Source organism: Benincasa hispida, chromosome 6 (genome assembly GCF_027475165.1).
Source record: "Benincasa hispida cultivar pf3 chromosome 6, pf3_genome.v1.1, whole genome shotgun sequence".
NCBI classification, from domain to species: Eukaryota; Viridiplantae; Streptophyta; class Magnoliopsida; order Cucurbitales; family Cucurbitaceae; genus Benincasa; species Benincasa hispida.
In genome coordinates, this window is record NC_143483.1 from 44,291,036 (window position 1) to 44,303,937 (window position 12,902).

Below are 12,902 nucleotides of genomic sequence, written 5' to 3' on the forward strand. Positions count from 1 at the left end.
CCATAATCAATCTACATGATTCTACCTCTATTGGGTTCGATAGCAGCCATATAGAATAGAAAACACACGTATTAAGTTGTAGGATTCAATTACGTCGATTAATTGTTAAGATAGCTTACTCAATTAACTGAGTTTTCTTTAGATCTAGTAATTAGTGCATCTTAGGATAGCCATTCAATACACAATTACAATTGCCTCTTGTAGATCTTAGCTAGACATTCTATCGAACACATTAAAAGCAACGCATTCAATCATGAACGTGACAAAACCAATAATCTAGGCTAAACATGTTCAAGATATAGATCATTCAACATGCTTCAAGAATTAAAAACAAATTCAAGAAAGCTCAAATAAGATTGCTAATGATAAAGACAAGTAGAAAACACAAAAGAATTTGTAAGAACTCTTGAAATAGAAAAAAGATTGAATACTTCACAAATCCATAGACAAATTCATGAAGAATTTCAAGTTATTGGTTTCAATTCAGAAAGAAAACAAAATATGAACTAAGTAGGAAACAAAATTACCATAAAGACTAATTAATACAGAGAGAAATTCCAGCTTCCATCTCAGTAAAAATGAAAGAAAAACTATTTATACTTGCAGGAGTGTTCGCGACGCTGGGGTCAGCGTTGCAATGCTACATTGCAAAAAGCCAAGAAGCGTTGTGCTTGAGACGTGACGCTGGAGGTTGACGCTGCGTTGCACAAGACGCACGCGTGGGATGAATCGCATCAAATTCCAGAGCGTTGCAATGATGTGGGGAACGTTGCAACGCTGCCCTATTTTGCAACAGAAGTAAGCATTCTGTCTTCAAGCGTTGCTTGACCCTTCTCTTAGGGCCGTGACGTTGAAACTCAATGGTGAAACTCAATGGTATTTTGGTAATTTTCTGATTCTCTTCAACTTAGTTGATTTTCTTGGTCATTCTTTATCCTTTTGGCCCAATTTTCTTGAAATGACTCAAAAACGCCTATGGGACTATTTTACCTACAAAATTAGCATTAAAAGCAAATAATCAAAACTATTTTTGGGAGATTAACATAGAAAATATACTTCTTATAAAGACCTAACAATCACTGTCTATCAACGCCTTTTTCATCTTTTTGATTTGTTTATTTTATTATAGGAATCTCATTCTTTTCATTATCTTTGTGTTTGATTTATGGTTTTTTTTTAGGAATCTTATACACCAATACAAGAGATTGAAACACAAGATGATTTTGACCATATTCAAACTCTACATTTGGAAACCCCAAAGACACAAGAATTAACAACAAAGTTTGAGGAAGAGGATGGAAAGGAAAAGGTTTCCTTCGTCTCTTAAGCTATTTGTTTCCTCTGTTAAGCTACATTATCATGAAAGTCAACTAGATCTATCATTGCTCATTATTGATAGACATTGATAGAATTCTATCAGTGTCTATCATTAATAGAAAATTCTATAACTTTCTTGATTCTTATATAACAATGACACATTACATTGTATTATTGCAGCAAAATGAATTTGAAGCGGTAGAACATATGGAAAAAACTATTCATGTTCAACATAAGGTAAATATCTAAGTTGAAATCTAAATGATAGACTTTTAACAGGAAGTGTCTATTATTGATATATTCTGATAGAATTCTACCAGTGCTTAGCAGTGATAGACATTCCTGATAGAAGTCAATGAGGTCAATCACTGCACATCAGTGATAGAATTCTGTTAAGCTACATATTCATGAAAGTCAATTAGATCGATCACTGCCTATCACTGATAGACATTGATAGAATCACTAATAGAAAATTCTATCACTTTCTTGATTCTTATGTAACAATGACACATTACGTTGTATTATTGCCGCAAAATGAATTTGAAGTTGTAGAACATATGGAAAAAACTAATCATGTTCGACAGAAGGTAAATATCTAAGTTGAAATCTAAATGATAGACTTTTAACAGGAAGTGTCTATCACTGATATACGCTGATCTATCAGCGTATATCAGTGATAGACACTTCTGATAGAAGTCAATGAGGTCAATCACCGCACATCAGTGATAGAAATTGATAGAACTCTAACTATTTGTTTCCTCTATTAGGCTACATTGTCATAAAATTCAATTGGATCTATCACCATCACCGATAAACACTGATAGAATTCTATCAGTGTCTATCACTACTAGAAAATTGTATCACTTTCTTGATTCTTATGTAACAATGACATATTACATTACATTATTGCAGCAAAATGAATTTGAAGCTGTAAAACATCTTGAAAAAACTGATCATGTTCAGCAGAAGGTAAATAGCTAAATTGAAATCTAAATGATAGACTTTTAACAAGAAGTGTCTATCACTGATATACGCTGATAGAATTCTATCAGTGTCTATCAGTGATAGACATTCATGATAGAAGTCAATGAGGTCAATCATTGCACATTAGTGATAGAAATTGATACAACTCTAGTTATTTGTTTCCTCTATTAAACAATGACACATTACATTATATTATTGCAGCAAAAAGATTTTGAAGCTAAGGAACATATGGAAAAAACTGATCATGTTCAGTAAAAGGATAAGGTAAATATATAAATGTTATGAAAGAAAATAAAGCGATAGGTTGTCTTCTTAAGTATTTTAGAATTTTGGATCTATTGCAGGAAGTTGAGCTTGAAGAAGAAGAAGAATTTGATGTATCTGACAAAGAAGAAAAACAAAAAACAAAAAACAAAAAAAAAAAAAAAAGAAAAAGGTAAGAAGATCAAAACTAAAAAAATGAGAAAAAGGTAAAAAAAAAAAAAATCATTAATGATATTTATAAAATATTATCAATGTCTAACACTATATTACTACTTTATTTACTACAGCTTGTTGATGAAAGTGTTGGGATTGATGCCTTAAAGTCTCGTGTCCTGTAGTTTGTAAACAGTTTGTACGAACGCTTGTGATGTATAATATATGATATTTTACTTCACTTCTTGATTTTGCTCAGTTTTTTTTTTTATTTACTTTACCACAAACCAATAAATCTAAAATTCCTGGTTATTTGTATATAACTTAAGCATGTATGTGGTGACATAAAAGTGGATAATGTCTTAAATGATAACCAAAATGGTCTATAGTATATGGATATAGGAGGGAAACTTTATCCTGGTAACACTACGGATGCAGCCCGCTTTGTGGAATGGTCACAAGTGTTGTGGCTTGTCACAGATAGTCTGATCCTGATGATTCATGTAGAGGACATGCGAACGGGGGCATCCTATACAAAGAGTTTGTATAAGACCTGACCACGAAGTGTTAATGTCTCGTTATATAACACCGTTCATGACAGAGACTTCACTTCACTAGGATGACTATAAATAACATGACCTCAATCCTAAGTGAGTTAGGAACTCCTCATTGAAGGTGGTTCTTTGATTTCTATGGGTGCGAGTGGCCAAGTCGCCGACTCAAACCTACCATTTTGGGGATTCATTTGATTTAGGAGTTGGGAACTCAACTATACAAGATGGAATTCACTCCTTCCCCAAAGCAGGGGCAAGTAGATAGATAACTCCCTTAAAGGTTGATTCCAGGGCTTGAACGATGTGGCGCCACACACCTTCTCATGGCCCGAGAGGTGTTCACACATAGTTGGACTATGTTGTATTATTCATTAAAGGAATCAGTGGTATTGAAAAAGTGAGATGTAACTACAGGGGCAAAACAGTAAATTGATCCAACTGTACTTACGAGCATCTGTGAAGGATCATCGTACTCATGATTGGTTATATTCGATAGACACAAAAATATATCTGTGGTAAGAAGAGTTCAGCTGTTGGCTTTTAGTGGAATGCCTAGTAATTAACGGATAGTTTAGTCAGCTATTCATGTACCGTTGGAGCTTCGAGCCATAGGTCCATAAGGTCCCCTTGGTAGCTTGGATAAAGTCGAGAATAAGTTTTTGGGTTAGTTTGAAATGTTCAAATTGACAAGAGGGAGTTCGATTATATATGATATAATTGAACTGGTTAATTATATATGATATAATTGACAAAATGTATGAGATACATTATTATTTTTTTTTTTTTTTGAGGAAATTAGATATAAATATGATTTATATCAAGTAGAGGAGAAATTATTATAGTAGATATATGATATCAAACTATAGGTTAAGAATATAATATGATTATATTCATTATTTATTTAAATAGACGGTTGTGAGATAATTGGTCGGGAATTTCTCCTAAATCATGTGAAAGTAGGAAGATTGATTTCGATTATTGTAACTGAAAAATAAAATGAAAATTGGTTTCATTTTGTAAAGAGTTTGAAAAAATTGCTCACCGTGTGGAAACTTCACGATCGCTTAGTTAAGAGCCTATACGATAGTGTCTATCGCTTAAACGATCGCACACCCGCGCACTAAAAGATCGCATGTATTCTCTAAACGATTAGTCACCTTCTCTAAACGATCGTTTAGCGCGCTGAGCTTTCCTAAATGATCGCTTAATATTTACTAGACGGTCGCTTAGTAAAACCTACACGATCATGTACCTTTCTCGAAGTGATAAGCACCTGACTATACGATAGTCACCTATTATCTCCCACTTGCTTGTCGTTCTACATGATCGTCCTTTCCTCCTTCCTCTACCAATTCCATCAAAGTCCACTCTTTGGATTCTCACTCCGAGAATACCAAGGGCTTTAAGTGGTGGTGTCGTCTCCGGTTGCTACTTGTTCGTGCCCTATCGTTCATGTAGACGATCGTGGTGCTGTTGGGCAACTGATTGCTGGGCGATTTGGATCGAGGGGTGTCGCTTCCCCTGGATTGAGTTTGAGTGAAGATAGTCTTCAACTGGTACGTTTACTCAATCTGTTGTATTTTATTTGTCAAAACATGCCCATAATTAGTGTTAAACCGTATACCTGTTTGTTAGAATGTGTATGTGGTAATTCGGTCATAATGAAATAGGAAAGATCTGAACCCGCTCATGGATACTCTTGTTTAAGAGATCCTTCAGAAAGAAAAAAATGTTGTTGAACAACAAGACATGTTGAAGAACAAGTTGTTGAACAAGAAACTGAAGAAGAAAATGAGAATGAAAAGGAAAAAAGAACTTGAAAATAAAAGAAAACAACCAAGAGAAAAGAAGGTAAATAGTTGCATATTGTATCACTAGATATTTTATAACATGATATATAGAATAATAGTGTTCTATCACTATCTATTATTGATGATAAAGAGTGATAGATGACTATCATTGTCTATCAATGGTAGATACTAATATTTTTTAATAAATCAATTTGTATATTGATATTATGTTAATATGTTTCTTGCTATATAGATCTAAATAGTTGTTGTCAGTTATATCTAACTAGATATTTGTACATATTAGCTGATATAATGATGAATAGAGTGATGGTTGTCTATCACTATCTATCATTGACAGAGAGTGATAGACCACTATCAGTATCTATCAACAGTATATAGTGAGAGCTTTTATGATAAATAAATTTTTATGTTAATATTATGTTCATATATTTATTGATACATAGATATAGATAGTCGATGATATCATGATATGTAGTTTTCAAATTCTAACATTTAACTTTTTTTTCTTGTTACTACTATTTTAGGTTGCTGAAGGTGAAGGAAAAGGAAAACGTACAAAGTTTAGACCAAAAGTATTAGATGATGACAGAAAAATTGTCGATGAGAGGCCCAAGAGAGAAAAGAAACAAACAGTAAAGGCAAAGGAAATGAGCAAAGCGCCTCCTAATAAGAAGAAAAAGAACTAAACGACTTCATTGATGGACAGTGCTCCAAGCTCCAACTTAAACATCTCTCAACTAAACTCTCAAACTCAATCTCTCAACTAGACAATAGGTCAAGGGTAGAAATGTTTTTAGGAAGGTCATTGGTAGAAAGGTTTTTTTGTTTTTGGGTCATTTTGTGAAATTTTTCATGTTATTCTTCCATATCTCCACATGTTACCTTCTAAATGGCTCAATTTTGATAATTTTCCACCACCTCGGGTATTTTCCGTTATGGTTGTTTAAGCTATATTTCTATATTTAAACTCATATCTAAGTGATTAAAAAATGCATTAGATTCATTATTCCGAACTCTATGAAATGGACACTTCAAATACTGAAATTGTTAATAAATTAATTCAGATTTTTTTATCATCAAAATATATTAATTAATTCCATATTAAGGGCAAAAAAGGCCTAGGAGAAAGTTGAAGAAGAGTGGGAATAGATTGCTTGGGAGTGGAGGCTGTGAGTAGCAAGTGAATGAGAAGACAATGGAGATAAAAAAAAACGAAGGGATACTGACCAGCGGTGGCGGAAGAAAATTACCGGCAACGGTTGAAGTTCAGTCGATCCTGCATAGTTGTTCACAAATTTTAAAAAAATTATGAAGAAAAAGTTATGTTAATCTTGTCTTTTTGTCTCGCTCAATACGAAGCACAAACTGAAATCGAAACCATGTCTCTCTACGCATTTCAGGCCAAAATCGAAATAAATTGGATTTCATGCCCAATCAGAACCATATCGAAGCCAGATCAACCAACGTAAATCCAAAATAAAATAACCCAAACCCAAACCCAAGAGAAATAGAAATCGAAAACCCAAGCAATTTCAAAGCAAAAAAAATCGAAAAAGACTTACCCGAACGTTTGAACAATTACTGCAAATCTTGCGATGAATGACTTCGTTGGTTTGGGGTTTTGGTGCGATCACGACTTCGATAGTTTGGGTTTTTGGTACCTAAAAGTCGAGGAGCGAGAGGAGACGGTGAAGATTAAAATGGAGAAAGCGAGAGAATGAGGGCAGTGAACTTAAGGGAGAGATCGAGAGAGTGAAAGTGAGATTGTATAGGAGAAGACAAAAAAAGGGCGAGCAAGAAGGTGAAAGCGAGACTATGAAGGATAAAAAAAAGATTTAGGGGTAGTTTGGTCAGGTGAATGAACTGTAGTTAGTAAATTTATATGTGAGGTGTAGAGTTGTAAGATGAATTCATCTATAAATATAAAAGATAAAGAAAAAGGAGAAAATAGAATTATTCGATAAATATGAAAAATAAAAATAGAAAGGAAGAATTTCTTGATAAATGTAAAAAAGAAAAAGAAAAATTGATACGATAAATGTATAAATTTTAATATTGTTTACTAATAAAATTAACTTGATTATGTTAACTTAAGAAATTGGTGTGCCTAAGGGTCGTTGAGTTTCTTTAAAAGAGCACGGGGGCAATTTTCTTACAATGAAGCAAAATATTTTCAAATTTACCCTTAATCCTATTGCAATTTGCTCAAATAAAATCTAACAAATAACCACCATTCATTTCTCTCTCTCTCCCTCGCTCTCTCTTCCTAAAATGGGATGCTGTTGCGACCAAGACGACGACGTTGAGATCCTGAGGCACCTCAATCCTTCGCCGCCCGTTCAGTCTCTGCCGCCGGAACCTCCACCGGAGGATTCCTCCGCTGTCGTACTGTCTCCAATGAACTCTCACTTTCTTGCTCTCTCCTGCCGCGACATCCTCCGCCTCATCTTCGAGAACCTTTCCATCCCCGACTTGGCTCGTTCCAGCTGCGTTTCCCGTCTTTGGCACTCCGTTGCTTCCGATCAGGAAATTGTCTCCGGAGCTTTCAAAGCGCCGTGGAAGGTGAAAGATGTGGTCGGGAAGCCGAGCTCCTGGAGCTTCTGGAGAGATAATTGCCTTGGGAAGTTTGCGATCTCTCATCGAATTCTCCGTGGCGATAGCTTGGCTAGTTTAGCCGTCAAGTATTCGGTTCAGGTATGGGGTAAGAATGTTGTTGTTGTCTAATTCACGAGACAGTGACTGGAAATTAGGGAAAGAACGAGTAGAATTTCTGAGAATCTATTCAATTTTAAGGAGTTGCGATCATCTGTTTTCCTTGATCGCTCTCTCTCTGGTTAGACTTTAATCTTGTTTCTCTGAAAAACACGGTTATGCGACTGTTTTATGGCTGTTCAAACTTAAGAGAAGTCCTCCTACTGAATTTTTGACTGTTTATTGGATGTGGAAACAGACGAATTGAAAGTAAGGAAACTAGAGTACACAGAACATTTTAAACTTTCAGTACTTCTGTTATAGCTATATGGTTTATTGCATCAATGTAGCTTATAGGTACGCATTTTCTTTAACATTGATCTTGAAGAATCACTGCTACAACAATATCTGTACTTCATGCACTGTTGTGTGTTCCCAACTCTCAAGTCCATGTATAATTCAATTTGGAAGGACGATCATGTTCCATTGTTGAGATCAACTCTTTTTTATGGCTATGGACTTTGATGCATTATTGAAATCACCAGCAGTCTGAACAACTTGAAACTTGTATACACACACAGACAGATATATTTATATATCTTTATGAAATAAACCACCTTCATTGAGGAAAAAAAAAGAATACAAAAGACCAAGCCCACAAAAGAGGACCCCCTCTAACTAAAGGGGGAAATAAAGCAAAATAGAGCCTCTAGAAAAGTTACAAGAGAACTTCGAAGTCAAAGCCCAAAGAGGTACACAAAACCTAATAAGAGCCAAAAGAGTTAGACGATACCTAATAAGACCCAAACATCAGTAGGCTTTCTTTCCAACTCTTTAAACACTCTGTTATTCCTTTTCTCCCAAAGATTCTATGTGATAGCACACACTTCAGCCACCCATAAGAAACGACCCTCTCACGAAAGGGCGAAGGGAGGAGGAACTCATTGATCATATCACTTGTGTGAAACTTATATATCTTTCACCTCAATACATGGGTTACAAAAACGAAGAATGCATTTATTTTTTAAGTAGTTTGTACCCCCGCCCCACCCCAACTCCCTAATGCTTGTAAATTGTAAAATATCAATTAGTAAGGATCAAGTACAATTATTGAAATCAGCTTTTTTGGTGACCATGAACTTGGGTGTGTTGTTGAAATCATCAATAATCTTGACAACAGTTGAAACTTGTATATCTTTCACAACATTATCTTGGCAACAAAAATGAAGAGTGCGGTAGTTTGTTTACCCCATTCCCAAGCCCTTATCAACTAGGAAGGGTCCAGTTCAATTGTTGAGATCGAACTTTTTGATGGCTATGGACTTTGGTGTGTTAATTTCATTTAAATATAGACATAAAATGTCTAAATAACATGATGAAGTATTGAGGCATTGTGTAAGACTCCTAGTTCTGGGAATAGTAGGATTACTAGTAAATATTAGGATAGGTATTAGAAGGGGTAAATTAGCAATTAGATAGGGAGTTGGTAGGGCTTTTAGTTATAGATAGAGGGAGTAGGTTGAGAGGAGGTAGGAGAGAATTTGGTGGGAATTTTCTTTGGGGAATTTGGGAGAGACTAGCCCTCTCGAAAGGCTAGGGTTTATCTTGTTATTTTGTTTGAGTTTATAGCATATTTCAATACATTTTCCTATATTTCTATAATTGAATTACCCTTGAGGAGGATCCTAACACATTATTGTATTTGATGATTTTTTAAGGCCATGGACTTTGGTGTATTAATTGTATATATATATATTGTTCTTGTAGGTTACAGACATAAAACGTCTGAACAACATGATAAGTGACCATGGCATATACTCAAGAGAGAGATTGTTAATCCCCATTGGCAATCCCAATATACTCATTAACAGTATATGCTACATTGAGATGGATGCTATCGCAAAACGGGAAGTTGCGGTGTTGTATTTGGATGGAATCCCCATAACCCATCATTTGTATGGTAAAGAAACATGTGAACGGGGTATGTCTTCTGTTCAAGTGAACAAGCGGGTACTTCATTTATTGAGTCGGAGCATGATGGTTGATGACGAAACCGCTCAATATTACTTATCCATTTCCAATGGCGATCCTCGAGCTGCTCTTACAGAATTCGCTGAGGACATCAGGTGGGAGAGGCATTTGAGCATTGCCTAGTTTCAGAAAGGAAGATTGTTGCTTTGGAGTAAAGATAATGTGTAAATTATTCAGGTGCTTTCTACTGGAATGTGTTGATCTTCTACTCCATATCCACAAAGAATGATCAGATTAAGAATCCATATCCCACACCAGTTCACTCCCTGGCTCATTGGTATGTACATCTACATTCTTACTATCATTTGAGTGAGGCATTTGGCCTTGTTTCAATATTGTATATATGTGACGTGTTTTCATATTACTTGAAGATGATGATGCTCTATTATCTGTATCTGTAGATCGAATGTCCGTTAAGGCAAAGACATTGTACACAAAAACTACTTTTCCTCTAGAATTCATGTCTATAAAGATTGAATTAGGGGTGGAACTGAGTCTGTTTGTGCTACTTTTTGTTTGCTATTAAGATTGTTAAGCTAAGTATATTTTAAGTTAAATTACAGATATGCTTGAATTTTCATGCTTGTGTCCAATAAATCATTGAACTTTCAATTTTGTAGCTAATATTGGTCTTTTAGCATCTTCAATATCTTTAAAAATTAACGAATCTATTAGGTATAAAATTAAATTTTGTATCTAATGTGACATTACACTTCCAATTTTGTGTCTCATAAGTTCATTCATTTCTAAAAAGATTCATTAGGTCAAGGACCTATTAGATATAAAATTGAAAATTCAAGAATTTATTATATACAAACTTGAAATTTAAAGAATTATAACGTTATTGCCTTTTTGAGTTAAATGACTTATATGACATAAGCTTAACGTTCCAGTACTAGAATGGATAATTCAAACTTTGACCTTAATATCTAAATACATAAAAATTTAATCACGAGCGGAGGTTTTAAAGAGCTTATTGTGCATAAGAAATAGAATTAAGAAAATATATTCAAGTGGAATTGAATTCATGGTATGATAAAGATGCTATGGATATGTGACTTGGTTGAGATATCTTAGTGTCTTGGAGGTGTATTAAAAAATAAATAAAATAAAAATAATTAAATTTAAATTTTTTTAAAAAAAATGTGGGAATGAAACACTTCCAAGCCAAAAAACTTAATTAATCGGATTGATTGGTTCTTTCTTTCTTCTTCTTCCTTTTTTAAAGAAAACTTCATTAAACCAGTAAACTAGCCACAATCAATGTTCTCGTGAAGAAAAGGACAACCAACTAAAGAAACAAGAGTTCCAACTAGCTTCATGCACCCAACTAAAGAAACAAGAGTCTCGACTAGCTTCCTGCACTTTTTAAGATCGGTTTAGCTCAATTAATTGTTTTTTCTCATTTATGATTTCCCTATGTTTAAGAATAATATTGGAATAGATCTTGAGAAGAATGTCTTTTAGAACTCAGAAAAATTAATTGCGACAGTTTTACATGTTATGGAATCATAGTTTTGTTGTAGTTGAAATTCATAGTATGGTGAGTTCGTACCTACATTTTAAGGCTTTAACCTTAATTTCACGAAGTCTATTTGATTTTATAAGTTCTGTTATTTTCTCTGTTAAATGTCAATCTAAAATGTAGAGGTGTTAGTTTTATAGAAACGTCAAGAAAATATTAATAAAAGATTGATGTCAAATGGATATTTCTACAAAAATTATAAAAACAAAAAGTTTGAAATAAATTTGAATCAGTAAACAAACATTATATGCTTTGTATGCAAGTCAAAATGTTTGTTATTTATATTATATTCACATTAGTGATGGTGGCTTATTTTCATGTTTTATGTATTTCTAACAATATAATGCAAATGTCGATTCACCCTTTATGTCAATGTGAAATCTATGAAAATATGAAAATTTTGACAAAAAAGCCGATATGTTGTCAAAAGTTTAATATCATGTGGTAAAGTTTAATACATATACATAGTAATAAAAAATTCAACGTCTAGCAAAAATTTTAGTTATTAATATTTAAAATGATCTTCATGACGCCACATTAATTTTCATAGTTAGATATGAGATAAGTCATCTGGTTAAAAAAACAAAATGATTTTGAGTTGGGTAATAAGGTAGGACATTCGTTTTGCCTAAAATCACAATCACACATACGCACGCGTGCGCACATGCACACATACATAGATATATGTGAAAGGCAGACGCATGCACGTACACATAGATATATAAAAAGCTCTAAGAAAAGAACCCTTATATCTTATGATAATTTCTATCTTGTCATTCTTTACCATTCATGTCAAAGTGACAAATTAATTGTGTATAGGTGTGATTTAGACAACAAATATGAAACATCAAAATTTAAATATGAAACATCACAATTTAAACACATATACACAAATATAACAAAGGCTTTGAGAAAAAGAATTCTTATATTTCTATTTTACCCTTATGTCTTATGATAATTTCTGTTGTGTCCTTCGTTACAACTATTCGTGTCGAATTGGCATATTATTTGTGTATATGTGTAATTTAACCACAAATATGAAACATCACAATTTAATGATAGAGATATGTTTAAAAAAGAGTTACATCTTTTGCTCCATTAAACTATTTTGGTAGAAGTGGTTACATGACAAGCTTGTCTATTCTTTTGTGTATGGGTGTGATCTAAATCATAGATATGAAAACAAATCAAATGGTGAAGATATATTTGAGCAGATAGTTACGTAATTTGTCCCACTATTAGAGTCGATGTGGTTTCCATAACAAAATGTTGTGTATCCTTTTGAGCATGATTTGACCATTTACATGAGCATCACAATCTAACGCTGGACGAAATGTTTGAGCAGACAATTATTACATTTTTTGCACTTTAAAATTTCATAAATTTCTATTTTTTTCCTCACTTCAAATAGTTACAACTATTTGGGTCATACAATGTAAAAACACTATTTCATTAATTAGTTTTTTTTTTTTTTTTTTTAACTTTCTCTTCTCCATGTACCAAAATAGAACTATAAATATCATGTACATGAGCTAGGGTTAATAATCGTGCTTTTATCGAAAATGTTGGAGA

The 12,902-nt window shown here is 33.6% G+C and overlaps 1 protein-coding gene and 1 long non-coding RNA gene across 2 annotated transcripts; one reads left to right on the top strand and one right to left on the bottom strand.

The window, feature by feature from the left end:
* Nucleotides 1-393: 393 nt before the first annotated feature.
* LOC120069362 (uncharacterized) lies at nt 394-6,900 on the bottom strand. The gene is made up of 3 exons (XR_005479517.2): nt 6,646-6,900; nt 6,311-6,359; nt 394-990 (listed from the first exon to the last, which is right to left on the bottom strand). It is a non-coding gene; the product is annotated as an uncharacterized LOC120069362 (long non-coding RNA).
* Nucleotides 6,901-7,225: 325 nt separating this feature from the next.
* On the top strand, nt 7,226-10,295 carry LOC120069361 (peptidoglycan-binding LysM domain-containing protein). Its single transcript, XM_039021107.2, has 2 exons — nt 7,226-7,777; nt 9,542-10,295. The coding sequence occupies exons 1-2, from the start codon at nt 7,355-7,357 to the stop codon at nt 9,926-9,928; spliced, it is 810 nt and encodes a 269-aa protein (XP_038877035.1). The 5' UTR covers nt 7,226-7,354; the 3' UTR covers nt 9,929-10,295.
* The last annotated feature ends 2,607 nt before the right edge of the window (nt 10,296-12,902 follow it).